The sequence below is a fragment of the Eleginops maclovinus genome, chromosome 6 (genome assembly GCF_036324505.1).
Source record: "Eleginops maclovinus isolate JMC-PN-2008 ecotype Puerto Natales chromosome 6, JC_Emac_rtc_rv5, whole genome shotgun sequence".
NCBI lineage: Eukaryota > Metazoa > Chordata > Actinopteri > Perciformes > Eleginopidae > Eleginops > Eleginops maclovinus.
In genome coordinates, this window is record NC_086354.1 from 18,125,343 (window position 1) to 18,153,308 (window position 27,966).

The 27,966-nt window shown below is 39.4% G+C and overlaps 1 protein-coding gene across 2 annotated transcripts in view; it reads right to left on the minus strand.

The window, feature by feature from the left end:
- Nucleotides 1-27,966, minus strand: part of pde1cb (phosphodiesterase 1C, calmodulin-dependent b) — a 54,382-nt gene that overhangs the window by 18,716 nt on the left and 7,700 nt on the right. For both annotated transcript variants that reach the window (XM_063885870.1, XM_063885869.1), the window contains exons 3-4: nt 2,609-2,722; nt 1,227-1,409 (exon numbers count right to left, since the gene is read on the minus strand). In XM_063885870.1, the coding sequence (XP_063741940.1) occupies nt 1,227-1,409; nt 2,609-2,722 (297 nt within the window). The remainder of the gene's footprint in view (nt 1-1,226; nt 1,410-2,608; nt 2,723-27,966) is intronic.

Consider the following 27,966-nt stretch of genomic DNA (forward strand, 5'->3'; position numbering starts at 1 on the left):
TGTCAAATTTAAAAATGGTGGACGCCTCATGCTTTATCACTGTTCCACCTTTTATTTTTCATCCTCCCGAACCCAATGCCTCTTCATTGTAAATGTCTGAAAGCAGACAGACCTCTGTAAAAACAGATTAAAAAAGATTATAGCTTACATGTTTGAGGCTTACTGACATGAACAAATGCATGTTGCATGTTAGTGTGCGATAAAGCGTAGCCTTGGAGAGGGAGCTGTTTTCAACTCTCTGAATGATTGTGTTTACATGTAGCTGCGCTTGCCAAGGCTGGGATGATGTATGGTCGACTCAGGTGAGTGAGTCACTGTGCAGAGGACGCACACATATTTCACACAGATTGAAATGTTAAAGAACCACGCCAGGGCTAAGACCAAGTTGTAGCTCACTGGAGTTTTGAATTGTCTTCTCCACCTTCTCAAATGCCACACATTTTCCGAGAGATGTAAGAAACATGCACTGCGTAACCAATCAATAACAATCTAACCCAAACGACCTCGAGAACATCTCCCTTCTTCACTTACATTATATCGGTACTTCTCCCTGTACAAAAGACTGTTCAATAATTTACTTACTTATATTTAAGTAAAATATATGTATATATTTCAGACTATAATAAATCACTATTTGCTTTTAGTGTTCGTGTTGGCATCTGTAAAATGAAACTTAAGACAGTGTATGATTGTGAGAAGAAAGGTTCACATTGTTAGCATTTCACTACAGCAAATCCTCTCAGAGAGAATAATATTTTTTACTATATAATAACGTTTATAGAAATAACATCTGATTGATTTGATTCAATCAACTATTCAGCTTATTTTTGCAGCTACACACTATACAGTAAATAGAATTACATTTTGGGAGCAGTCAATTGTTTTATTGCTTGGATAACTTTAGAGAGCATGTATCAAGTCCCCATGCTATTTCTGCCTGAAAGGTTACAACTCTTGAATACAGTGCTTTGCAAAATGTCTGGAATGTATAAGCGAAGATAATGCACTGAAACGTTTAAGAACAATGTGGTTGTCCATTCATTATCCAAGGCCAAACCAAAGATGTTGATAGGAAAGCTTTAAGTCTGTCGCGTCTCCACCATAGACTGTATAAAGAAAGGCTCTGCACAGACATTGGTCTGGTCCAACAGCGGAGAGATAAAGGTGATGATCCATATGAATAATTGATCTGTGGCTCTATGTTTGTGCATCACATACGGGTTTACCTCTCAACAAATATGCCAGCCTGGACGGCGTGGACGATGCTGCGGAAGCGAGGTTTCTCCTCATTGCGCCGCAGCATCAGGCCCATCTGGCGGGTGAAGGTGGAGGCCAGCCAATCCCGAACCTCGGAGGGCACGGACTCTGACTGGATGTCACTGAGCTCATCCTCTGTGTCCACCAAACGCCTGAAAGAGGGGAGAGGAGAGGGGTGTAATGGGAACGACACAAACAAATGAAAAACAAAGCTTGGTAAAATCAGACAGATGCAGAGAGACTAACGGCTTACTAAAATATTTAGGATTTATCACAGCTCTGCTCTCACAGGGGATCAAACTCAAAATCCCAGCGCTGTCAATCAAATATTATCACTTCTTACATAACATCAAAACATCCCGGCCCGTTGAAACACCATGATGGGGAGTATTCAAATCCAATTGTGTGACATAATGCTCTACAGCTACGCTGTTGTGTTGACATGGACAGGGGATCAAGAGAAAAGCCTGTTGGTCTCCACCCTCTGAACTGAATACATGTTCTTATGGCAAAGTGAAAGCATTGACATTGCAGTGATAATCATGGTGCTACATGGATTCTGCCCCGGGGACTTCATCATCCTCCATCCTGGAGTGGTCGTGACATCGCTGGCCCTAATCTGGTGGGATCTAAATGATGGGAACATAATTCCATAAGCCTGGTCATATCTTGGATTCTGGACCTGCATTAAACTACTGACATACACTGACCTTGTGTTTTCCCTCAACCTAACCATACCTTCAAATATATTTGACATAAGAACCTTCTTTCCAATCCCTCAACCTGGTATGTTTTGGGGTTTTAAGGGATAAGAAGATGTTGACTGTGCATACAACATATGGGACATAAACATTATATTACATGTTTAACGAAGTATTTAGGTGAGAAAAAGAAGCAATACACATGTCAGTGGAAACATACAGGTACGTCAGTGTTATATTGTAGTAGTATCAATTATATTAATGTAATAGTAATTAAGTAGCAAGGATATTATAGTTGGTCAATGTGGGGTTCATTTTAACCGTTTGGTAGTTTAATCTATAACTACTTTATCAGAAAAGTAACGGATAATGAAGCTGTTGAAATATATAGATCAGTAAGCACTTCAGTAAATGTTTTAGAGTAAGAAAGGGTTTGCAATGTGTTATACATTTCTGTCTATCATCCATCATAACGTTGAGAGATTCTGTAACTACCCTGATCGACAAAAAGGGTTTAAATGAAACTAATAATTACAGCACAGGTAAACTGCCATGCTCATGATAGTTCTCCATTTTCCAAAGCCTTGCTTTTGTCATTAAAGCGCTGTTGTTCTCAACAAATGAACCATGTCAACACTTTGTTTCCTTACCTCGTCTCCTCCACATAAACGGATTCCAGCACCAACGCAGCATACTCAAGGTTCTTCTTGAGGTCTGTGAGCGAAGCCTCTCCTCTCTCCAGTTGCTTCACCAGACATCGTAATCTAAAACAGAGATTCGACAGTCATTTAACAAATTGTATTACTCCCAAGCCGTCTTGACATGATAAATTAATTGCAACTGATATTGGATTAATCTGGTCTGGGTTCCTTGTGCACTAGAGGACTTTTTTTTTGGAAAATGGTTTCAATTACAAAGTGGGAGAGTAATAGACAGCAAAGAAAATATTAAATAAAAAATAAGGAGAGGACTTAAACATTTGCAGACTTTTCCATCCACAGAAAACTACAAACCTTGGCAGTGAGCCAACAGAAAAACAGATAAAAAGGTATTTTATTTTAAGAATATATTAACTCGCCTTTTAAAGTAAAAATAAATGAGTCACTTTGGACCCAAAGGTGGGGTTTTACTTTCAAGTCCATTTAAGCTCTAATAGGAGTCTTAATTTAAAACAACATTCCTTTTTCGAATATCTTTGACTGGCATAGGTATTTTCTCAAAATAGACATCCTAACTTGTCACACCCAGATGTATCTAATAATTGGTGTATGTATCAGCTAGATCTGGTTTCAAGCATAATTGGAATGAAGCCATCGTTAACGTTATTAGTTCCACCTGTGTCAAAATGTCTGGACTCATTTGCATGTGTCGGCCTTTTTTTTAAAATCAAATTGGCTTTAGTTTTGCGCTCCTTTACTATGTGGCTTTCATCTCCATTTCATCAGACTGCATAGATGAATCGGTGACGTTTGTTTTGCCCTGACTGCTTCAGATTGTATTTCAGCCTTGAGCACTTTAACAGTAATTCCTAAAGACAGTAAAGTGATTTATAAAGGTAGCATAGCTTTCAAGGTGGCAGAAATGTCCCGAAAACGTTTTGTGGGAAACAAAATCATCACATAAATCAATTGGGTTATGATCTGTTGGATGTCTTGTTGGTTTACCAAAAAAGAAACTAGTAAAGTGTAAAATTATTTTTGATGGATGCAACATCACTGATGTGTTAATCGTCAGTACTTATCCACTTGAAGTTCAATATGTTCAGTTTTGTTCCAAATATTCTCCAGCACCTGCAAAAATTCCACTATAAATAGCCACCAAAGAGCAAAACAAGCTAACATCATTTTCTGCACACTGCTAGCGCTTGCACTATGCCACCTGCTGCTGTGCTGGAGGTCACACGCTCCCTTTCACAGTGAATGCCCACAGAGGCTACGCTTGCTGTTGAATTATTGAGCAGAAAGGTAGAAGAGAGAGTATGAGGTTTCAGATGCTTTCATTGATTACATTCCCTGAGAGCGGTTGCAGTTGTTGCAACGGTCCAAAATGTTTCTATGAAAAAGGTGGAAACAACAATAACCCAAAGTTTAGGTTGGGCTCGAAAGTAATAGAGGAATGGTATCATTTCAAGCTGCAGGACTTCAATGCCAACCAGTGACATAATGTCTGCTCTGTAATAACACCATGTAGTGTGGAATATATCCATGGTACCCCTAGTCCCCCTCTGCAAAAGAACACAGTCATACTTTCCATATTCATTCAGAAATGACTGGATTTTCCCCAATTCAAAGGCAAGTCATTTTATAGTTTTCCAGACATTTCACTCTGACTACAATCTCGCACGAGCCCACCAAACACTGTCTGGGAACCATGAATGTAAAACTTGTATGGGCAACAGAAAGATTTTTGCTATGAAAAAGGCAAAAAACATTTGATTGCACGAACAAGATGAATCCGTTCCTGTGGAGATTTCTTGTAAACAAACCTAAGTTATGCTCACTTGCACAGGAAAAACCGGATCAGAGCACACTTAGAGTCTCATGGTGTGTATCTTTGCGGTCAAGTGAAGTTATTGTACACAATGTTGGCGTCGTGTACAATAACTTCCAAATCCAGCATTGTTTACATTTCGATACTACTTCTTCCTGGCTTTTGCTGGCCCGTTGCAGCATATCTTTCCTGGTTTGCCGTGTGATGAATAGCGTGTCACCACTGCTAGTGCAGAAGACAAACCAAACAGGGACCCTCTAAGACCTATAAAATCAAATTTGACTATAACAACAGCTCTAGATGCAAATCTCTCTCTTGAGCTATCATCTGAAAGCTATTTAAAGAATCATAAGGAAGTGAATAGATGGCGGGTAAGCTGCAACTCTAACATCACTGCACATATCAATTGGTTGGATCTAATGATGGTTATTAAGAGCAGCTGTGTGCCAGTGTGCTTCCCTGCTAATTCACAAGAATACACTGAAGATCATTTAATGGAGCTCCTTGACTATAACCCACCAGAAAGGTTTAAATTTGCTCAGTTGGTCATTTACGTTGATTTTATATCTCGGATTGCAGTGGTGCAGGCACACTGTGCTCACTTGGAAAGCCCATGTTGAGTTACATTAGCACATGTAATGATAGAAATGCCTCTGGTGAACGCTTCTGCAAAATGGCTTTGTCACAGGCTCATTGCTTTTGTTTGTCTAACACTACGCTAAACTAAATGGCTAATCAATTTTTGTTGCTCACTCAAAAGACAATTTACCAGATGTGGAGCCTCCAGGACGTCTTTATTGTGAGAATTAATGCCTTTTCAAAGAGTAGAGATAACAGAAGAAACAGTTTCAGAATAACAAAGACTTTTATTCCAAACAACCCTTTGTGCAAATACAAAGCCAGACATAATTGGATGGATACAACGATTCAGAAACAAACTTTGTTGAATAATAACAAAGAATTGTGACGACGAAGCAAGTGCCAACACGTATGATAACTCAATGTCTCTGCCAACCAAAACTAAATTGGCTCATTTCAACTGCAGTCATTACCAAGGGAGCGACGCGCTGGGTTAATCGCACGGGTCAGACCCAGAGTAACTCCTGGGCAGAGAGCCAACCTGGGGAAATCAGTTGAAGCCAAAAAAGAAGCTAATAGGGTGCAGGAGCAACAGCCATGTCATTTGATATGGCTTAAAAATTCTCACCCTGGATAGATGTGCTCTACAAAAAAATTAAGGGAAACTACTTTCAGTCAATTAACAGTTTTGCAAGCCAAACAAATTGAATAACTTAACATTAAGAGAAATAAAGCATACAAAACACACTAATAGTCCAGCAGTGGCTCAGTCAGTAGGGGCTTGGACTGGGAATCGTAGGGTCGCCGGTTCAAGTCCCCGAACAGACTTGAAATATGGAAAGTGGACTGCTACTTGGAGAGGTCCCAGTTCACCTCCTAGGCCCTGCTGTGGTGCCCTTGAGCAAGGCACCGGACACCTCCAATCCCCCCTCCCCATTGCTCCCCGGGCGCTGCACAATAGCTGCCCACTGCTCCTAGTACTAGGATGGGTTAAATGCAGAGGACTAATTTCACTGTGTGTGCTCTGCTGTGTGCATGCATGTGACAAATAAAGAGGGTTTCTATTTTCATCCTCCGATTCTAATAGGATTAGGACATACTATTCCAGCCTCTGGAACTCACTCACACAACGAATCCGAGACTGTACTGACCTCCCCACCTTCAAAACACTGACCGAAACTCACCTTTTTAGACAAGCTTGTAATGTGTGACTGACGCCGTGTCCTTCAGATAAATGTGGTTTCACTGCTTGATTTTAATTAGACTTTTTATCTTATCCTATCTTTTTTTCTTTACCTCTGATTGATATTACAGTATAAGATGCTTTTAGAGCTGCAGATAATACAAATTTGTATATTATGTAATGTGATAAAATGGTGAAAATGACGATGAAGCAGATGATTTGTGTTGCCTTTTTTATCCAAAAGTCAAAAATAAAAAGATATTAAATTCCCAATGATATAAAATATGGAAAACCACCAAATATTTAATGTGATAAACTACTTTAGCGAATAGTACATTTGCAAAGTATCTGATTTCTGTCAATCAGACAAATTGCATCGTGTCAGATTTAGGTGCTTTATGAAGTAATTATAGGGGTTTTCCCTTGAAATACAAAACTGCTATCCTGAGAATATTACATATAAACGAGATGCAGCTGACAACAGGGATAAATAAGCAGGCAATGGTGTGATCTGTCTTCTTTATATGTATGTTTTATACAGGTTAGACTTTACTTTAGTATGTTTGAAACATACTGAGCAAACAGAAGGAGAGCAGGCAGGTGCTTTATAAACATTTTGAGCTCACTTTTGAAATCCATTCTAACCAACATGACTTCAAGCTGATCACAGCTTCTGTTCTCCCTAAAGATTCAGATACAAAAGCTGGTGTTTTCTGGGGAAGATTAAACCAAACATATTTGATTTAATATGGTAATAAAAAAAAAGATTTTGGGTGGAGTACCATTGAAAGGTTTGGCACGGAAGTTGTGGGTCTTTTATTGAAATCTACAATCATCTGCACACACAGTAATGTGTAAGATAAAGAGTCTAAAGAAAGAGACTGTCCTGTGTTTTGTACAGATTGTAAAGCCCTCTGAGACAACGTTTTGGGTTACAAAATAAACCTGTTGTAGCCACAAGAGAATACAAGCAGCTCATTTTTACTCCGAACAACGCTGTGTCATCTGCAAACACATGCCGTTTGACAGAGAGCTTTTATTACAGCTTTGATGTGTGCTTCTTTATTCTGTGATGTCTCCTGTTTGACAGCTCAATATTTCCCTGACGGCTGCAGCCAGATGGGGTCAGCTGGTAAAGCTTGACCTTTAGGAGTATTATTATCTAAGGGTTGAAATACACCTTAAAAAGTCCAGGCATGTGTTGAGCTGTGATTGTGTCAGGAAATTGAGGTACAGTGCCGAGTTCATTATGTCTTTCCAGACCTTTGAGCTTGTAACTAAGCAGGCTTATATTGAGTCTCTGCTGGCTGGAAAGGGGATTAAGACAGTTTTATCAGAGTTGCGGAGGTCAGTGTAACACAGGGAAAAGCACAAAAGCATGAGAACCAAACGCATTGTGATTGGAATAGCAAAATTCACAGCAAAAGAGACTTTTAATTACACACTTATTATTAATGTTTGGTTTAAGTAACAATAATCACCATCTACAGTCATGCACCATCCCCTTAGCAAATTGTTTAAGTAATAAAATCCCCTATATATGTATATTTGTTTTCCCCACTAAAATGACTATTCCAGCGGTTGTGAGGTTAAGCATGTCGGTGACAGAGAGAGAAAATGAGGCAGATGTATTGGTTTTCCCTCAGATAGGATGAGCAGAGAGCAAAGAGAGTAAATTATAGTTGGTATTCAGCATCCATTCCTCCATTCATATTGCCTTCAGTTCTTTAATCTCAACTGGCCCGCTCAGAAAAATAGAAATATAAAAGAGGAAAGTGCTGGTGTCAAACTAGAGCCACTGCAGGACTGCACAACGCTCAACCTCTCGCCAGCTGTTGTGACAACCAGAAGTGAACATGAAAAAAGGAAAAAATTAAACAGCAGAGGGTAACGTAGCAACAGCTTTCTCCTTCTTCATCTAACAATTGCTTTGTCACTCAAGCAGAAAACACTGCCTGCATACCCACAGGGAAAAATAACATTACAGAAATGAAATGTATCCTTCTGACCTAACTCGTAACATAAGCAAGTCCATTTCCTGCTTTGAAAGGGCCGCGGCAACATTCACAACCTATTTTTCACACCGCAAAAAGCAGGGGAGAGGATAAATGGTGCTGGTTGAGTAGAGAGTGCTGCCAGGATGCAAAAATTGGTCACTGGCTGTGTTCGAATGACATTCTAGCCTTGATGGTGTGTAATCAATGGCCCAGGGTCAATGTAATCACCCGGGGAGATTAGCGTGTTTTCAGGGAACACACAGGTTTCCTGGCTGATAAGCGGAACAGGGCCTGTGAAAACATGATGACTCAGTTAAGCCGAGTTGCCACATATTCTGCAGCCTCAACCGTGATTTGTGACTGCAGCTGAGAAGAGGTTTGTCAATAAAATACTGGAGTCCTGGGACGTCGACGTTTTGGCAAGACAGATGGGATGGAGCAGGAATCTGAGGCTAGGTTTAATCTGAAGTTGGCCTCGGATCCACAGGACACGGCTCAGTGTTACACGTGTTTGCTATTTGATTGTGGTGAACACTCAATTGTACTCTATTTAGCTCATTGGATTTCCGCTACAACATACCAACCCCTAGATCAATTATTGGATTGCTGTTGGAAAAAGTATGATGGTGTTTTTGAATGATATAACCTCAAAAGTGTTTGTAGCATCTTTAAATTATTCCGATGTGTGGTTTTAGATTGAAGGAAGAATTTGAATTGGTGCTGATATAAGTATTTTTATTCGATTGAGAGAAAATAAATACTTTGTAAACTGTGTAATCGTTTAAGGCAAATATCAAAAAATGTTCTGGTTTCAACTCTGGAACTAATTTGAATCGAATACGTTTTTACCCCAGAAGACGGATTGGAGAATAAGGGAAAGAAAAGGGGTTTTCAGAGATGTTACTATTTGAATTAGATTTTTATTTTCTGTATTAATTTTCCATTTGGATGTAGAATGAATGCACCACTGGGCAACACTTTAAATTGCATTAGCACAAAAAATTAAATCAACTTAAACAAAAGTGAAACCAGATATTTTCACTGCCTAGCAGGCAATTTGATTTTCATATTTAACTGAAATGAATACAAATTCAGCAGCTAGATGAATAATATATAATTTGTGGAGTACAAAACTGAAGTTTGAGAGGGATAGAGTTTCTTTATATTATGTATCACCAGTTACCTGAGATATAATGATTGTGTTTGAACTAAGAAACATCTCTAGCACGGACAGTACAGCCAGTGTGTCCTGTTCAAACGTCTTCCTCTCTTAACGTGAGCTAAATGCCTTAATAGTATGTAAATACAAATGTTAATGTGACGCCCACACCGAGCGTTGGTGGCCATTCAGTTTTGGGTGGGAACAGCAACAGCAGGCGCTGGCTGAATGGCTCTAATTAAAATTACAAATACTGTTACACTGCAAGCGGGCAGCACACTCTGAACAAAATTGGTAAGTCCTTCAAAAAGTTTGGATATCTGTTCTAAACAAAGCCTTTCCCGTGGGAGGTGGCAAATGACAGATGTGACAAGAATGGCGGGGAACAGAAGAAACCTTAAAAAAGATCAGTGGTTGGCTGAATGCAGCCCCCTCATGTCAGAGTCTGCCAATCAAATCTGAGATGAAGTTAAAAAAAAACATCAACGCTATACGAACGAAATGACAAAGAGAGAGAGTCACTATTTCGATTAATCCTTTGTTCATATTTAAGGTGAAATGAATTCAGGGAGTTATTGCAACAGAGAGAGAATACATTTGGGGAGAAGAGCGTGTGGTATTTTTAACATGTCCATTCTTTGAGTGTAAAGGAAACCCATGAGATATTTTGAGAGTCTTTCTTTTCTGTACAGAAATAGCAAAAATGTTATACACAAGGCACCTCAAACTTTGACCCAGTTTGGATCAATAAAGCATAGACCTTATAATGTGTTAACTAGGCCCACGTTGTTTTGACCCAGGGTCTGTGTTAAAGCTAGTTGTTGAATATTGTTGAAATGTTCCTTCATGCTCTGACAAAGAAAAGGCAATCCGAAATCCAGTTCCTGTAACAGCGTGCCTACCTGTGCTAAGTCATTGCCAGTCAGCGGATCCATCCTCAGGCAGCTAGCTGTGTGTAGTAGCCATATTGATTGTTAACATTCATTATAATATCTTTACGATTATAATGACACTTTTTGGGGAGTGGCTTGTTAGCTGGGCCTTAAGGGAAGGGTTTGTTGCCAACTTGGCGACTCTCTCTATATTTAAGGACCTCCGGAGCTTTTGCTGCCAGCTACTTTTATTGAAAGAGTGTTGGCAACATCGGGCTGGGTTATCTGTTGGAAATGTATTGTGCTTGGGTATAATTGGCTTCTCCAATTTTACCCAAGCTTTCATTTATATACAGGAATATTTACTCATCCCAATATTTACCCAACTGGTCCTGACCCAATACCAGGTTTTACTAAAAACACTGAAAATGACAAACGCATACATATGAATCTGAAAAGAGCTAGATTATAACAGATAAACAACCCAACAGTAATGATAAACAGAATAACACCCATTGTATTGGGTGGTTTTCTAGTCTTGGCTACTGGGAATATTTCATCAAGTCTTTCATATTTACTGTGCAGATACAAATGTACCAAGACTACTTATAATGTGCCAAGATATTTCTACAAAACCCAAAATGGTGTTTTAGCTGTATAAAACAGAGACGATGTGCAGCAGTACACAAATTACAACTTGACCCTCGACCTTCAGTCGTCAGCTCCATGTAAGATAATGGATTTTTTTTACTTCCTTTAATAGAGCTGCAGGGGCATTTGAACTTCAAGTTCAAAGCGGCTCAAGGCAGGACTTTTGAGTAAAAAATGTCTTATCTAAAGTGGTTGTGAAGGGCAAAGAAGGTTAGTTCAGATGCTTTTAATCCTCCCTCTTACTCAAACGAACTTCAGTTGTCTGCTCTGACCACAGGGTAGATGTCGTTTGAAGAAGGCATGTAATATAAGCAGACTGTGAAGATTTCCTCACATCGTACTGCAATATTTCTTTAGCTTCTTTTTATATTCACTATTTACTTCTTGCTGCCATCTGGAGCTTGGCATATTAAAACATGATTTGGACAGATTTATGAAGTGGATTTTAGCATTTAGCGTGTGAAAGTGAAAAGTAAATGTTTTCCACATTCACTGCATCAGCAGCATTACAGCGCACTGGGAAAAGGGCAATAATGATCTGTGTATGTGTCCATGGTCACACCAATGTGGACATAAAGATATAAAGCTGTAAAAAAAAAAAGACAGCTTAAGCAAATTCCAGCCTGCACACAGTGACTCAATGAGAGGCGATGGAGAATTTGGCAACAGCAGAGGGTGGGTGTTTGATTTACCAGCAGCCAAGTCATCATTTAAAAAGGTTGAGCATTCATCTGCCATATGGGCTTTTATCACCCTGCTCCATTCTGAAAAAAAGGACCATAAATTCATATTGCAAACCAAGAGTCTTGATTCTAGTGCAATCTCTGACACCCATATAAGTAACTTCCCAGCAGATAATAAAATTGAGGGAAAAAAAGGGCACAAATGGTTCTTTGTTCAAACAATGAGTCTTTTTTTTTTTGTCCATCTGTTGTGATTACATTGTATTCTCCAGAGTAATTGCTAAGTTCTGGGAACACGACAACATTACTACAATGAAATCTCATGGAGCAACAAAATACACGGTAATTTGTTGCTCTGATCTCTTGTGATTAAGCCAAATGATCTAAACCATTTTTTGGGACGTAAAGTCACAATTGAGTGCACCCATAATGTTTGGATGTCTGGCTGCAGAGGAAAACTGAATGGGTAGGCATTATGCACGGAGCTTTGTGTTTTGCAGGTTGCCACATCCAATTGGTTGCGTCTGGATCATGAACTGTGGTTGTTGCTATGGTCTTTCTTGGCGCCCACACTATTATTTTTGGCAGCACCTTGAAGCCGTTTGACATAATTTATATACCTGTCTCGTTATCATTTCTGTCATATGGATTGTTGTAATTTAATTGTTTTTTATTCTCTAAACAGGAAATCTATTGCATGATGGTCTTTTTCTCCCCCCTGTTAACAGGATGTTTTGGTAGAGTTTGTCGATCTCAACTGCAATCGTCTAAACAGAGAGGGTGTGAATGCTTTACAGATTGTGAAGACCCCTGAGGCTAATGTATTGGCTATACAAATAACGTTTGATTTAAATGATTGATGGCAGGTCAAAGTTGCGCCATAACGTAACTGTATTTTTGTTCACGACCTATCTGATCAACTCACTGCTTGTGATTATTTTCAATTTTATTTGTTTATTTAAATGTTTTGTGTTGCAAGACCTATCAAAAGAAATACAGCTAAAGACAGCAATGAGCACTTTTGGGCTGTGCCTGGAGGAGTATGATTTGACCATAATAAAGCATTCAATAAAATCGTCTTCCATTCAGTTTGATCAGACCAAAGCGAGACTGAGGAACAAATGTAAATGATGCCTTTATTGGCGAAATTACATTTTCCAACAGTCTTTTTTGTTGAAAAGCATCGAGTATTCTCCATGCTGACTGACCACATAGAGGGAGAACATTTGCTTTTGACAAGATATTAGAGAGGCTATTGACTAATAAGAATGTGGTTGGTTTAAGAGTGTGTATCTGGCTGTACCATGTGTGTTAATGAGCAAGTGTAGAGTATATTCGTGTTGTGTCTACAACAATCAGATGCCTTTTTCTAAATCCAAACTACATTTCATTTAATCCCAGTAAGCAATTTGTGAGTTCTTGGAAGTCTTTTGTTCTGCAAGGGAATACAACAACACCAGCTTAACGGAGTGCGTCTGCATTTAATCAGCAAACGACAGGCAACGATGGAACACATAAGCTCTGTGTAACTGTATGTCGGTGAGAGCGTAGTGTATGTATGCTGTATACGTGGGAGTCATTATGACCTCAACAGGGTTATGGCCTATGGCTGAAGGAACACTTTACACCTGCTTGTTAAATACTTGAACGAAGGATACTTCAAAGATCAAAATCTGTAATGCAGACTTAAGTTTAAGACGCAATTGGGTCATCTCAGTGGTGAGAAATTGCAAATAGAAGCTGATTCTATATGAAGTTGTGTTAATGTTTCTAAATAACCAAAATTATTTTGTGTGTCAATGGCAAGACAATTTATACAGATGAAGGAGCAGTCATTGCACCTAAATATGAGGGTAAATAGTTTGGTTTAGGGCCTCTCTTACACTTCTGTTAGAGTTTTAAAGGTGCCATAAAATGGAAAACTGTATTTACCTTGGCATAGTTGAAAAAGGAGAGTTCGGTACATTGAACTGACCTACCGTGAACCTCGAACACCATTGTTTTCTCCTTCACGTGCAAATCATGAATATGCATATCACAGCAGTAAAACGGGCGAATTACAACAATACCTGTGTGTGACGTAACACACGGTAGTCCAGCCCCAACATTTGCATACACCAGCTGCCTGATACACTAACGCTAACACTTACCACTCCGTAACGTTACTTACTCTCCAATCTCCGACCAACTGGCTGTTCTTCAAATTCATCGGTTCCCTCCTCCGATAAAGGCTCAAACATGTAAGGTCGGATGCCAATAGCCTCCATGGTTCATCTCTCACAGTTTTGCGAACTTCACTTACTTCTGTGGGCTCTGAGGCAGCCATGGATTGCTCCTTGTAAACCAGCCAATCAGAGCAGAGCTCGTCATAATTATTTAAATGAGCCCCCAAATAAGGCAATTCAGCTTGTTCCATTCTAGGACCAAATCCAAAGGTTATAAATGGGTCTGTAAAACCACATCTGGACATTTTTTGGATCAACTAAAGTTATATACCCTCTTTGTAGACATCAGAGAACAATTTAAAATACCAGATAGATGCTTTCTATGGCACCTTTAAAGAGATAATGCGATTTAAAGAAATTTCAAGGTAAACATGTCCTGTCTTTTGCTTCAAATTTGACTTCAATATTTAACCAAAACTATGAGGTTTCTCTAACATTAACCAGGTATTTTAAGAGTTATAACATGCCTGGAACATTGATACATTGAAACTATTGTATTGCAATAGTGACTAGAAACAAATGCAATACGTTTTTAGTGATTACTTTTTTGTTTCTCTCAAATGATCTTTTTCTTTTGCAATATATAGTTTACCAACATCATTTCTCGAAGACCGGGTCAACTCTGTCAAAGGATAAGTGGTTGACCTTTGACTCAGCACCATCACACAGCTGGTTGAACATCAGTTCTAGACTGTTTAAACAAAAGTGTGACTAAAAATGAAATTATGATAACCTTTTACAAATCAAGTAGGAATTTCTGTGCCAAGGTGAAATCTTCACAAAGCTACTCCCTGTGAATAACACATTTCACCACGTCCCTCTTCTTCCCTTTTTCAATCTATCTCTCCACCAAAGACTGACGACAATGATCTAAAAAAGACAAATAACATAATGAAACCTCAAAAAGCGGACATGGCCAATTAGTGCGGTGACTCACGCCATTAGTTATCAGAAGAGGAGAAATGGGAAGCGAGGGAGGAGAGGTCAAATAGAAGTAAATGAATTCACAGCAAAGAACGCGAGTGCTGGAACATAGACACCACTGCAGGATCGCATAATTAAGGATTTAATGGACTCACTAATGACTGTAATAGTCCGCCTTTCGTTTTAGGGTGTTTGAGAAACACATTATAGAAAAGGCAAAGTGGTTTTTCAAATTGACTGTAACAAACCTACTATTTCAGAGGGTCTGTGCTGCCAGGGACTTAAATGTCTGACATGCTTACAGGTACAGCATTTCATTAAGAAGGACACTTATTCAATAGAAAAGTGCAGTACAGTTCATCCATAAACAGTCTTTAAACTCTTATTATGTGTATTTCTGCTATAAATCTTATCTGGCTGACGAAATACCTTTGTGAATCGTGATCCTGCCTACCTCACTCATGAACCTAAAAAGATGAATTAAGCCATTGATGTAACTTATATAAAGTTGTTAATATCAGATGGTGAAATCAAGAAACAACTCTGCTCTTTTGAAATGCTAAACATGACATTTAACAGACCCTATCTGTATTAAGTTATTTCACTCCACCTTAAAACTTTTCTTTGCAGGAAGTACAGAGAGTACATTATCTAAAATCACCACTGTGAAGCAACATGTAGTCCACATTTGCATAAATTCCTGGAAATGCTACTGCAGCACCAAGATAATACGTCTGTTATTCTCACCATTTTTCTTGATTAGCAAAGCCAGCTGAGTGAAGCAGCTCTATCAAACACGCTACCGCACTGCAACTGAAGGCTGTTAAAATGCAACAGCCCGTTAGATATCTGAAATAACAGAAACCTTGGTGTGTAAGCAGCTCAGTGGCCTGACACAAAACAACCCAACTGCACTAATTGACCTCACTGAGCTACAGCTCCTGTCAATCCAACAATTCACACGGGGAAATGATAAACATATACAGTTATGGAACATAAGCCTCTCCTTAAGGTATTTCCGATACATATTTAGTATGAAAGCCTTGTCCTTGTACCATGTGTCAGTATAATATCCACTCCGGATGCACTCAGTGTTTCTGAGAGTTATAAAACTCAAGAATTAAACACAATAAAACTAAATAAACACTGCGTCGCTAATCTCACATACAAATCTGCTTCTTTATTTCTCTCCAGTGACCATACTGTAACTGTTCTGTCAAATATGCTGTCACTATGACACGTGTCAGTGCTGTAAATATAATCCCGAACACACTGTGGTGCACAAATTACATAAACGGAGAGATTAAAATATGAATCCCATGGCCGGTGCTGGGCCTGGCTGAGAGAAATGATGTCTACAGTGAACAATGAGCTGTCTGATTACGTGTGTATTGCTTTAAGCTGGAATTTAGTATGTTTGACACAGTAAATGTGTTATGTCCCCTTAAAAATGTGGAGAATAGTGTTGTTTGATATTTTCGGTTGTAAATTGGGTCCTCTATGTCCTTGGTCAATCGTGTTTGGTCATGTTATATCGATTTATTCAGTGTTCAGTTCACAAGGTCATTAAATGCAGTAATTCACTTACATTGATCTAATAAGGAAAAACAGGCTTGAATTCCTATGTCAGATGAGTCATTCAGGCAAGAGATGAATACGAGTCTCTCTGTCTGTGTTTATCAGCCACTAATATGCTAACCCTCACACATATTATACTGTAGTAGAAGCACAAACACTTAGACCCAAGTTGTGTAAATGAATGCAGTGGTAGAATTTGGAAAGTGCAGCTTCATATCTCTGCAAATTGGCTTCACAAGTCACAGATTGTGAAATGAGGTTCCTCAACACACCCATACTGCCAAATCGATGCCCTGGTGGCTTCATTAATGCAGCTCAATGGCCAACAGTTAAAAAACTGTGAAAATATCAGGCAGCTACCCAAAGACAAATGTGTGTAATGATATGTTAATTTAGGTGTTCCAAACCAACCAATATTCATACCTTGTGAACCCCAGAACTAACTGGGGTTGGAAAGCAGCTCCCTGGTCACTAATACAATGTGTTCAAATTCTACCATGGTATCAAATTTCTGTGCAATGTATAAAATGTCTTAAGGGTCCAAGAATAGTGATCAAGAAGACTCTGGTTTTACCATCAGATATAGTAACTAGCACTGCACTCAACAGGTGTTGTCATTGCCAAATGCTACTGCTAAGCTAATGATTTTAACATGGATTTTTCTCCCCCAGCCTCACGGGCATGTGAGCACAGCAAAGTCCAATCTCTGAACAATAACAACCAATCGCTGTCATTTGAGATGTGTAAAACACTTATCTTGCCCGTGGGATCTGGAGACGACTTTGAGAGCAATTTAAAAAAGCACAATCACATTTGAAGACTTGGGAGTAAATAGGGTGAAGCAGCAAAAAGTATAATATGAACCATTGTAACACATTGGCAGATGGATGAAGGGGATTCGCTGGCCGGAAGACAGGACGTTCACTAATGTGTATTGTGTCACAATCAGATGTGAACTCATTTCCTGACTTGATTGTAGATATGATACAATTATATCAGACTTTTCTTCTGTGAAAGAACTGTTTCATACTGCTGTTTTGGTCCAGGAGATGATTATATCAGAGGGCATTGATGATAGTAGGGTGCACAACTACCGTAAGCAGGAAAGGTACGTTTCCCCCAAAACGCCATTAGAGACATTTGGAAATATCTTTGTAAAATCTACACAAGAGTCTCAACAAGCAGGTTCTCTACAAGCAAAAGCCGGGGCTAACATTCATTAAGATGTGCAATCTATACACCTGTTATCCCAATTTGACTTCTTTCCTCCCCCCCTCACATTTGATGGCCTTCTATTTCAGACCAGCTTCACCTCCCTGATGGTGTTTGACCTTTGCTGTAAATGTTGGAACCCCCGTTATTCTTTTCCTTCTTTTGCCCTGATCCTCCTGGGAGAAACTGACATATTTATTCCAGCCTGAAGACCTCTTGAGTTTATTCTCCATCACCCAGCTCGATTGTTGCACACTCTTCTTCGATCAGCTGACAGTTTTTGTTTACAATATGCTGGTGGATTTGTGAGCTCGTCCCTCTGGAACCTTTCTTTGATGGGTTGCTCTTTGGGGGTATCTTGTTCTGGTACGACACCTCCATACTGAGCTCTTCCCTGAGCATATTTCCAAAGCCTTTAAACATTTTGACACTTTTTAGCTCAAGACAAAGCTTGTTCTTTATCCCAACAACCTTGATGAACAGATTCAGGTGCCTTTCTGCTTCAAGAATTTCTTTGAGCTCTTGAACATCTTCTTGAAGGTCTTCCAATGTTGGCACACTGCATCTTGATCCAGCTACACCTCTGGTTTGGTTTCTCCTGATTTACTCTCCAGTGTGGTATATCACTTCACACACTAAACTCCATCTACTGTAGACCTCATACTTGATGGTCGAGTTAAAGCAGCTCATGTTCTGCATTTTTCCCAGGCTGTCCATGACCTTGAGAGGTGTATCCTTTTCCCTCACAGTTCTTCAGTTTCACCCTGAATTCCCAGGATTTGGATTGCTCTATTTCCAGGAGGACTTTGTTGATGTCCTACAGTCATTGGATTTTACTGTAAAGGTCACCGTTTCCCAGGTTGTTGTCTGACCCTGGGTTGTCAGATGTTGCTCTTAAAGGGCAATCCCTATGGTGGAGGTCACTGATCTATTTCTGAAGACCATGTTTGTCTCTATGGAGGGCATTATTGTTGTATGAGGGGTCTCTGTGGGCAAATAATTACAGTGTTTCGACTGAGCTTCTGGAAGTGGGAGTTGTTGGCTTGGCAGAAAGACTCAAAAGCCTCAAGTGTGATAGTCTGCTCTTGGCAACTCTCTGCCAATAAAAAGGCAGTTTTCTGTCATTAATAAATGCTGTGTATCTTTTCTTTTCCAGCCTCCACATTAAGAAAGGATTACAGTATTTTTAATAAGCAATTTGAATAGGACATAGCATCCAATTTTCTGGCACAATTTCTCCAGTATGCCTTACAGGGCACTGGGGGAAATGTCCCACCTAATATACAAAAGATTTAAAGTCGACACCCCCACCCCCCCAAAATATTGTCATCCATCAACACAGGTTCATGCTCATACTTTTCTCATTTTAATTACACTCAGTCAGTGGAGGCAGCATTCATTGTACTAAGCGTATAAAGGAAACAATAAACGAAGACACGCGCGTGTGTGTGTGTGTGTGTGTGTGTGTGTGTGTGTGTGTGTGTGTGTGTGTGTGTGTGTGTGTGTGTGTGTGTGTGTGTGTGTGTGTGTGTGTGTGTGTGTGTGTGTGTGTGTGTGTTCACACCTTCAATTAAATAGAGACAATGGGGAGGAGGAAAAGGAGGCAAACAAAAAAGTGGATGCATCTGATAAGAACGCAGGTTTGAGGTGAGCACCAAGACATTGTATGACTCAAACACATGCATAATAATATTGCTGACAGCATGTTGCAATGAAATTAATAGTTTATAAGTTTGTACTAGGTGTGAAAAAAAAAGTTTGTGGAACTTTGATTGCAGCCAACTTGCATATCAAGTGGGCATTAGTCTAAAGATGGACTCATAAATGAAGTCATAAAAGTGCAAAGTTGTGCGCATGGACAATTATTATGAGTTGCCTAAGAGTACAATGATGTGTGAGGGGTACACAAAACGAAAACGAATCACAGAGCTCCGTGATAAAGCAGCGATAACGACTGCAGCAAAGGAATATACGAGCCATAAGACAGCGTAAGACGGGTTTAATGTTTAGTGGGACTCCAGGGTGTTGTGTCACAATTGACTTTGACTGTGCTTTCATGGCTGATTTAAGTCTCTCATGTTGGAGATAAATAAAGACTCAGAGGCCCTGAGAAGTGCAGATGTGAAGGTTATTGATAGATGCACGGGGAGTGGGGGGGGGGGGGCTGGGCTGACATAACCTTATACTGTAATTACTGTAAAGGTAATCACATCCCTGAAGCAAAGAAAATATACAATAGGTGACTTCTGGATGGACACTCTCTCTCTCACTCACACACACACACACACACACAGGTCACTGAGCTAACATAATGAAATAGGAAAGGGAGAAAAAAACAGCACTTCCAATTAAATTACCTTTTTGACTCTAAGCCAGAACATAACGGGTTGTGCACAATACCCCGAGTCTATCAGAAGTAAATACACCATTAATCCAGATGTAGTGATAGCCAACTATGGCTGTGTTACTTTGATGGTGAGAGATCCTGTGTGAGCTGATCCACCTTGATGATCCTATCATGGGAACAGATATGTACATGTAGAGGTAATTCCGTTTAATTCTAAAAAGAGGAAGAGACAACGAGGTACAAAGAGAGGCCGGGCTGTGAAGACAAAGCGGTCTCTGTCCTTGTCACACACATGGACACACAACCACACGGATGGATCAATTAAAGCTGAAAAGTGGTGGGAGAGGTCATCAGTGGTCTGTCCTTCAACCCAGGAAAAAACAAGGACATCAGAGGGCACTTTTTTGGCAATGCGCCACACCACACATATAGAAAATACCTGGCAACCGCAGCCTTTATTCCAATGAACCATTATTCAGTCCAGCTGGAGTGCCTCACATATGGGCATTTCAGGAACCCATAACTGTCCCTGGTAAAACACAGTATGAATCATAATAAATGTATAATGGGATTACCAGTAGGGAAATATAACATTGAAATACATCTCTTGTTTTGAGGGTTTGTTATCCGTGTGTCCTTGGGTATTATGTTTGCAGCTATACATTCACTACTGAACCTTTCACGGTGAAAAGCACAATCACATTATGAGCTTTCAACACAACGGCCAGCTCCAAATAAAAAGGGGAAATGTTACAGAGGTGGAACATACAGTTTTTTGCCAATAAAGTTTCAAAGCCCTCTTTCTTTGAATGAATACATGCGTAATTAATCGTGTAGAGAAATAATTTAAATAGATTTTAAAGCAATAATGTATTTCCTCTCCCATTTATCATTTCACTACTTCATATGTACCGCTCCACATATTAAATCATTTTCATTTCCCACTTTCTCTAAAATAACATTTTTTCTCCAGTGTGTCTAGAACCCCTGGGCATCTCTTGTGAAGTCTGCCATTTCTCATTTCAAGTTATTACATTAAAAAGTAAAAGAGTGATGCAAATCCACCCTAAAATACCACTATTATCTTAAGAATATCTTCTGGTGATGTGTCTGGGTACATACTGTTATGTAAGATATTATGTTAAGATATTTAAAAGGAAAAGCAAAAACAGCATCCGCCTCCAGAAATAAAACACGCTGTCAGCAATAATTAATGTATTTAAAGAAGCACCTTAGATGAAAACATCACGAGATTAAATAAACGTATCAGTGTGGACAGTATGTGAGAATGGGACTGTTTTAATTTCATATTACAATATAAAACATAACGCAGTGTACAATATGAGTTAGTGCAAAATCCCTATGAAGTGAACTGCTTTGCTCAATGTATATTTTACTCCAGCATGTCCAAAAGAATAAAGTGAAAGTGTGTTTCTTATCTTACTAACAGGCTAGCTACAAGCTGCTTTATCTTTTTGCCATAACACATTTACACATATTTAAGTAGAGAAAAAAAGTAAATCCAATAAATCCAAGCTTGCCCTTTAAGGCATCTAGAAACACCAAACGCCTCCATGAAACAGCACACTCGGCAAAATTAGCTTTTTGTTTTTTACGACTCAATTAAACTTCATTATGTTCAGCAGGAGCAAACAGCATGAGAGGATTTTTAAGCACGCTGGCCACTTATTAAATTCCGATTGTCAGACTTGGAGAGGAAGTCTCAGTTAGATAGTTTGATGAGAGGATGTGCTAATGAAGCGTGTAATAGAAGACCCCCCTCACCTGAGACACACTCATACGCATAATAGGCTCCATCTTATCACAGATATTGTATTTCTGTATAACATGTATAATTATTAAGAAAGATAGACAGGAACGTAACATTACATGCTTTAAATCATCTGTATTTCTGTGGGAGTACTGTAGTGAACAACATAATAACATTTCATCAGCTTGCACATTGGTCCCATGGTGTGGGTGTCCTTTTGCTAAGGGGGTAAAAACCGAGACAATACACACAGTAATGAGTCATTCTACACCAAAGTAGAATTTGTCACAGTGGAATACGTTTTAAGGGCCCAGGCTGGCTAAAGGACTCCCTATGGTAATAGTACCACCCCACTACTTGTCTTCTTGGTTACATCACTCCCACTTTTTGGCATGTACTGTTTAGGGAGTTTATGAAACTGTTTGGTTGTGCAATGAGATTGTGGAAAAGGAGAAATCCTATTAACAGATATATTGTTATAATATATTTAATCAAGATATTAATGTCAGTATCTGTTTCGACACAGTGGTAATTCAATGGTGTTTTTAAATGTATTTTAAAGATACGACAAGTAGCAGAAAGTGCTTTATTCCTAGTGATAGAAGGAGGAAAAAGCCCAAAAGCAATCATTTGTGTTATCTCAAAAACATCTGAATATGTTATTACTAAAATATTGTATTCCATTGTTATTAATAAAAACAAAAAGGCAGCTGCTCAAAGACGCTTTACAAAAAATAAAAGTCAAAATAAAATAGCTAAGACAATTTACACTAGGATATTAATCAAACGTGAATTGCCAGTCTAAAACAGCGAGTAATAATCAATGATTTGAAGGCTGGGAGGTTGGTGCAGTCTCTGATCTGTTTTGGGTTTTCATTAAAAAGAAACGGCCTTCAGCATGGAAAGATCTAATCATTTGAATATCAACTTTGAATGCAGCATACTGTAACACTGGGTCTGTGTTCAATTCTAGGGACAAATGCTCCCTAAAACCTTCTGTGTTAACACACGTGTCTGACATACCATAGGTCTCATGATATTAAACATGACAGAGGAAGTGTACAGTATGTGTTATGCATACAGTGTGAAGTCACCATGAGTGTAACTGTGTAAAAGTCAACTTCTGTGCTCAATGTTTATTTTCTGGAGAGGATGTTTAGTCCAGCGTGTCTAAAGGACCATTTAAAGGACTGTGACAGGAAACAGACACCTTACCGTGTCCCTGCTGTGACTCCCAGCATCCAGTTTCATTCATGCTCGGACATTTATACAAGGCAATTCATGCATTATAGTGACAGACAGAAAAAAAGAAGGTATGATTAATGTTTACAAGCATGTCACACTCACATTTGACACACACAAACATAAGCCGATGTGTTTATCACCCGCTACATATTTAACAAAAGAGTTTCTTCCAAGTGACTAACAACATGTGTCACGGTACGATACCAAGTCCATCACTATCCAGTGTTTACATAACAGCTAAGCAGCATCATGCTGCAAAGCACCACATCACTAATCAAGCCACTATTGGCTACCACCCAACGGTAGCTGAATGCTTGTTCTTTTTTTGAAAGCGTCCTAGAACGACACTGTGAGAGCAGTCAGAGAAATAAAGAGCTGCTGAGCGGAAACTCTTTAAAGCTCCATAAATCTGAGCAGGGCTGTAAACTCAGGAGGCGATAATCTCTGTAGGTTCATCATTACTCTACATTGTTTTTTGATAGGTTGTCTGAGAAATCCTTTTTGAACCTCATAATGTTTTGTTGGAAAGTATTTATGACGTTTTATTACACCGCTCCCCACATTTCCTATACCCAAGAAGTTTTGGGACATACAGTAATATGTGACGATACTCGATTGGATGGATTTTTGCACCTGCGAACCAATAGCTGCTAACTAATCTTGTCCAATCCAGAAACCATATTGATGCACATTAACCAAGGTTTCACATGATGTAATCTCCCTGACGTCACCCATACTATATGTTTCTGAAGACCATTGTGAAGCTTAAATTCCAGCTGCCGCCAACATGGCCTTCCCAACGCCCCCTAACTAGTGGCTAGCAAACCTACTGCAACCACCAGTCCAACCAGTCTTTATATAATTCAACAGGGTGAAAATATACAGTTGTCTTAAAAAGGGTTATTTGTTGTTGTACAAAAAATGCATGTTTTTTTTATACCAGGCTGTTTTATTTATGCTGCAAAGTAGGCATTTTAGTATCCGGATTTACTCTCTTTTGAACTCAGCTTCAAGTGACCTTTCCAGGAACTTCCTTGTTGGCTTAATTTTTCAGATCCAGAGTTTCCCGCTTGAAAACATCTTTACCTTGTCTCCAAATAGTGACTTTCCTTTGAGTTTGTATCTAATTTGCAACCAAACACAATCCATTTCCCGTTATCATCATGAAGAAAAGTGACTATTTCACATATCTGACAATAATCTTTGGCAATCCTTAACAAATGTTGTTGTGGCCTAAAGAATACCAGCTCAAGGAACGAGCATGACAAGGTCCTGCTTTTTGTCCGCCCTCCATCCACCCATTCTTTCACTCAAATAACGTTGCTTCTGAACACAATCAAGGTTAACACCACAACGTAACCTTTTCTCAGTAGTGGACATGCAAGATCACTGCTAGCTCATTTCCTAAGTGCTTGTATTACCCTGCAGCCTACTTTCACAGCAGCTGGAAGCTAAGTATACATAAGCATCGCCTCGATCCAGGTCTAGCTTTTGCAAGAAAAGTTCATTTTGTAGAAGTGGTTTTTCCACATTGGTTGTGATGGAGGCTATGGGCCACACAAGGTATTAGAATACACTATATGGAAGGTCTGCAACTCCCACTAGGACCGACTTGACTAGGTTAGCTAGAGATGAATGAGGTATGATGATAGAAGGCTGAATGGAAAACACACACACACACACACACACAGACACACAGATTGCTGCAGGGCATCACAGGATGCACAAAGCTTCCATTCTTTTACATTTTCACAGTGTGACAAAATATTTTCGCTCTTTATCTGTTATACACAAACTGACACTAGGAAATAATACCACATTCCTGCTCTATCTCTCCACCGACCTTGAGTAATACCCTTTGGACAAACAGTCAGCAGGGATCAGGGTGGAGGTGGGATGGAGCGACAGGGGGGGGGGGGGTTGGAGGAAGGATAGATATAAACAACCAGATTAAGGAGACAATCTGCACCATAAATCTGCTATATTATCTTCTGGAAGCGGCAGGAAGGGAAGCTTGTGGTGAGCGGGGCTGGCATCAAGAAAGCCTGTGACGTTTCTTTTCTCATCTCCGCTGTACTCCCAATTTAGGATAAAAGCCTATCATTTAGGTCTTTGTAATCAATCTTCAGACTTGCAATACACTTAGCTCAATAATGCCATTCTGAGGTAGAAAAAGAGGGGGAATATAATCAGTGTAGAAGCCCTTTGCAACAGAGAGAAAAAGCAGCACTTGTGCATTTTGATGTTACCTTAAGATTAGGAGAGAAACAAAATCTATTTCAAAGTCATTTGCCTCATTGTGTGCAGCCATTGAGTGGTTTTGTTTCGGTTTGTACAAGCAGCTGTTAGTCTGTACATGCACATGTTGCATATGTCTGTGAACCACCTGTACCAGATAATGTGTAATCCTCTATGTTTTTAGTTTGTGCACTTGTATCGATGCACAAACTGAAGGGTGTCTCTCGGCACCTGCATGGTTAATAAAACTGTGAACCGTGCTAACTGAGGCGTTTACCTCGGTAAAGAAAGGAGCACCTGATGTGGAACAGAGAGGAAGCAAAAGGGAGAACGAAAAAGATCGGTTAAGAAGAATGTAATTAGCCCAAGCTTGGAAATTCGTTTGAGCTGGGCAATTACCCCTCTAATCATCAGGTAGTAGGAGAGAGGAGAGGGGTGAAAGGAGGATGAAGGAGGAGAAAAAGAAACAGCAAGAGAGGTATAATCATTGGTGTATTTGTGCTGCAGACCACAGTGAGAATATGAAACACAAAAACCACAACATTTTCTCCTAAAAGAGCCAGGTGTAGTGGCTTTATAATTTAATAACAAAACAATACATTTACTGCTGCAGTTGGCACCATACCACACAACATGTGCACTTGAGCACAGAATAAAAACCAAAACAAGCCACAACTCATCACCACAACTAGAAAAACAATTACAAAAGCAACAGCGAGTCACTGAGGGCTGAAAGGTCTTAAAGCTCTCTGCTGCAGTCTGTCTAAACATCCACAAATGTAAATGAGGAACGGTCACACTTTCTTTATCATGACACTACTGACTACGCCACAGAAGGTGCTCAGTCTGGCTTGCTTCCTTCTTAGATGTGAAAGAGATACACTGTAGGTGTTGTAAGAAGTATCTCATATTAGAGCTACTGCCAGCCTTATTACAATGAAATAACTAACTATTTGTATTTAACTACGCTAACTGGTGATGGTACCACAGGTTTGTCTACCTTCGTTCGATGCAATACTTTGTTTAGTGAGATAAAAAAAACACGTTTATTTTTAAACAGGGATGACAAACAGAGTTGGCTACTCGCATACACACATTTAAGTTTGCCAGTGTGAGTGCAAATAAATAGTTAGCATGAAGATAGTCTTCTTGATTTAACAGTTTTTTAAAAATGTTATTTGGTTTGTTTTTTCCAATAACTTCTTATGTTTCCATAGATATTATTGTCTTGTAATCCTAGGTGGTATGGGCTAAAAGTTTGGCATAAATCCGACAAAAAAACGGTATAACAAGCTTCTGCAACACTTCTAACAGATATCATCATAGGACATTGTCAAATGTGAATTTGTTTGGCAGAACAGGAGACAAATTCTTTTTCAATATTTCACTAACTTCATATGACTATAAATACACCAACAAATAACAAGGCCAACAGTGAAACTATTTTATTTTTCTTCCTTTATCAATTAGCCCTAATGAGTGAGATTCCTGCCTGAGTAAGCATGACGTGACTATTCTTCCCATTATTGTATACAGAGCATCTCATCAACTCTACTTCTATTGTATTTTCTGGTAATTATCGCTCAATAGAAATGTGTTGGTCTCAAAATGCAATTGCATTTATTCTGTGGCCAGCAAATCCAAAATAAAAACTAATAAGTGTATTGCATTGTTGCGTAGTTGAATCATCTTCAATAGCCCAGTATCTTTGGTGACGAATGACCACGAAACAACAGAAAGAGAGAGCGAGAGGCCCGGGTAATGGCATCTAATGGGCTGCTCTTGAAAAGCGGCCGGTGCATGAAAAGATTTGGTCCCTGATTACTGACATTAACCAAAGAGTTCAATTTTCCCCGTGTGACTCTCAGCCTCATGATTTCTGACCTCATCTCCATTGCTTTTTTTCTTGAAATGTGGGGATTTTCCATTCACTGTTCCTTGTGTTGGTTTTTTATGCACATTGAATGACACGCTTCATCGACCAAGCTTACAATGAGCTAAAGGTTCTTGAGATATGCTCCATATATACTCCAGTTTGTCAGTGGTGTTGCCATTTTGAACGCACAACTTCAGACTGTAATAGAAAACATGTCATGATTTGAAGCAGAGGACAAAATGCAAAAAAATATCATTCAATCCAGCCATGATCACTGGAAAGTGTGGGTGTGACAACCTTTATAAATGCACTTCAATTCCACCAATAATCTGAATACGCTAGAATATCGTTGTTGCTGAGTGTGGCTTTTTGCAAAGATCTTAGGGTATTGTACCTTTTTTTTGCAATGAGGCTCGTTTAGAAACTGGATAATTTAAATTGGTGTAAATAGCACAGGAGAACTAAGTGGCTATTTGCTTGGAAATGTAGTAAGGGAGGTTCTTTAGTCTTGGCAGGCACTTTGAGAAATACATTATAACATGTGTGATCCTTTTGTGAATTCCCCCCTCAGAGGATGAAGAATGGAGCAAAGTGGAGGAAACCAGGCTGTAGATGCCTGAGTCATTACTGCCCCTATAAACATGTACTGTAGCCCTGCATAGCCTCCAAGACTGGAGCCTGAGCAAACATTGCAGCCCTGTGAGAGAGAAGAAAAACACACAGACATACAGACTCTCAACAGAGTTGGCAACTGGGCAGACTGACATAAGGCCATTTAAGGCTGGAGGCTTGCCTGGATCAGATGGCAAAACACTTAAAGCTTTTAGAAGCTGGGATACAAGGAGTGACCAGTGTAGCATATTTACAGGCTTAAGTAAAAGCCAGTTTCATTCAGTGCAGTATTCAGGCGCTTGTCAGGGTATACAAAGAGGCGCACAAACCATCTACTTGACGCTTTGTCTGTGAACAATCACTTTA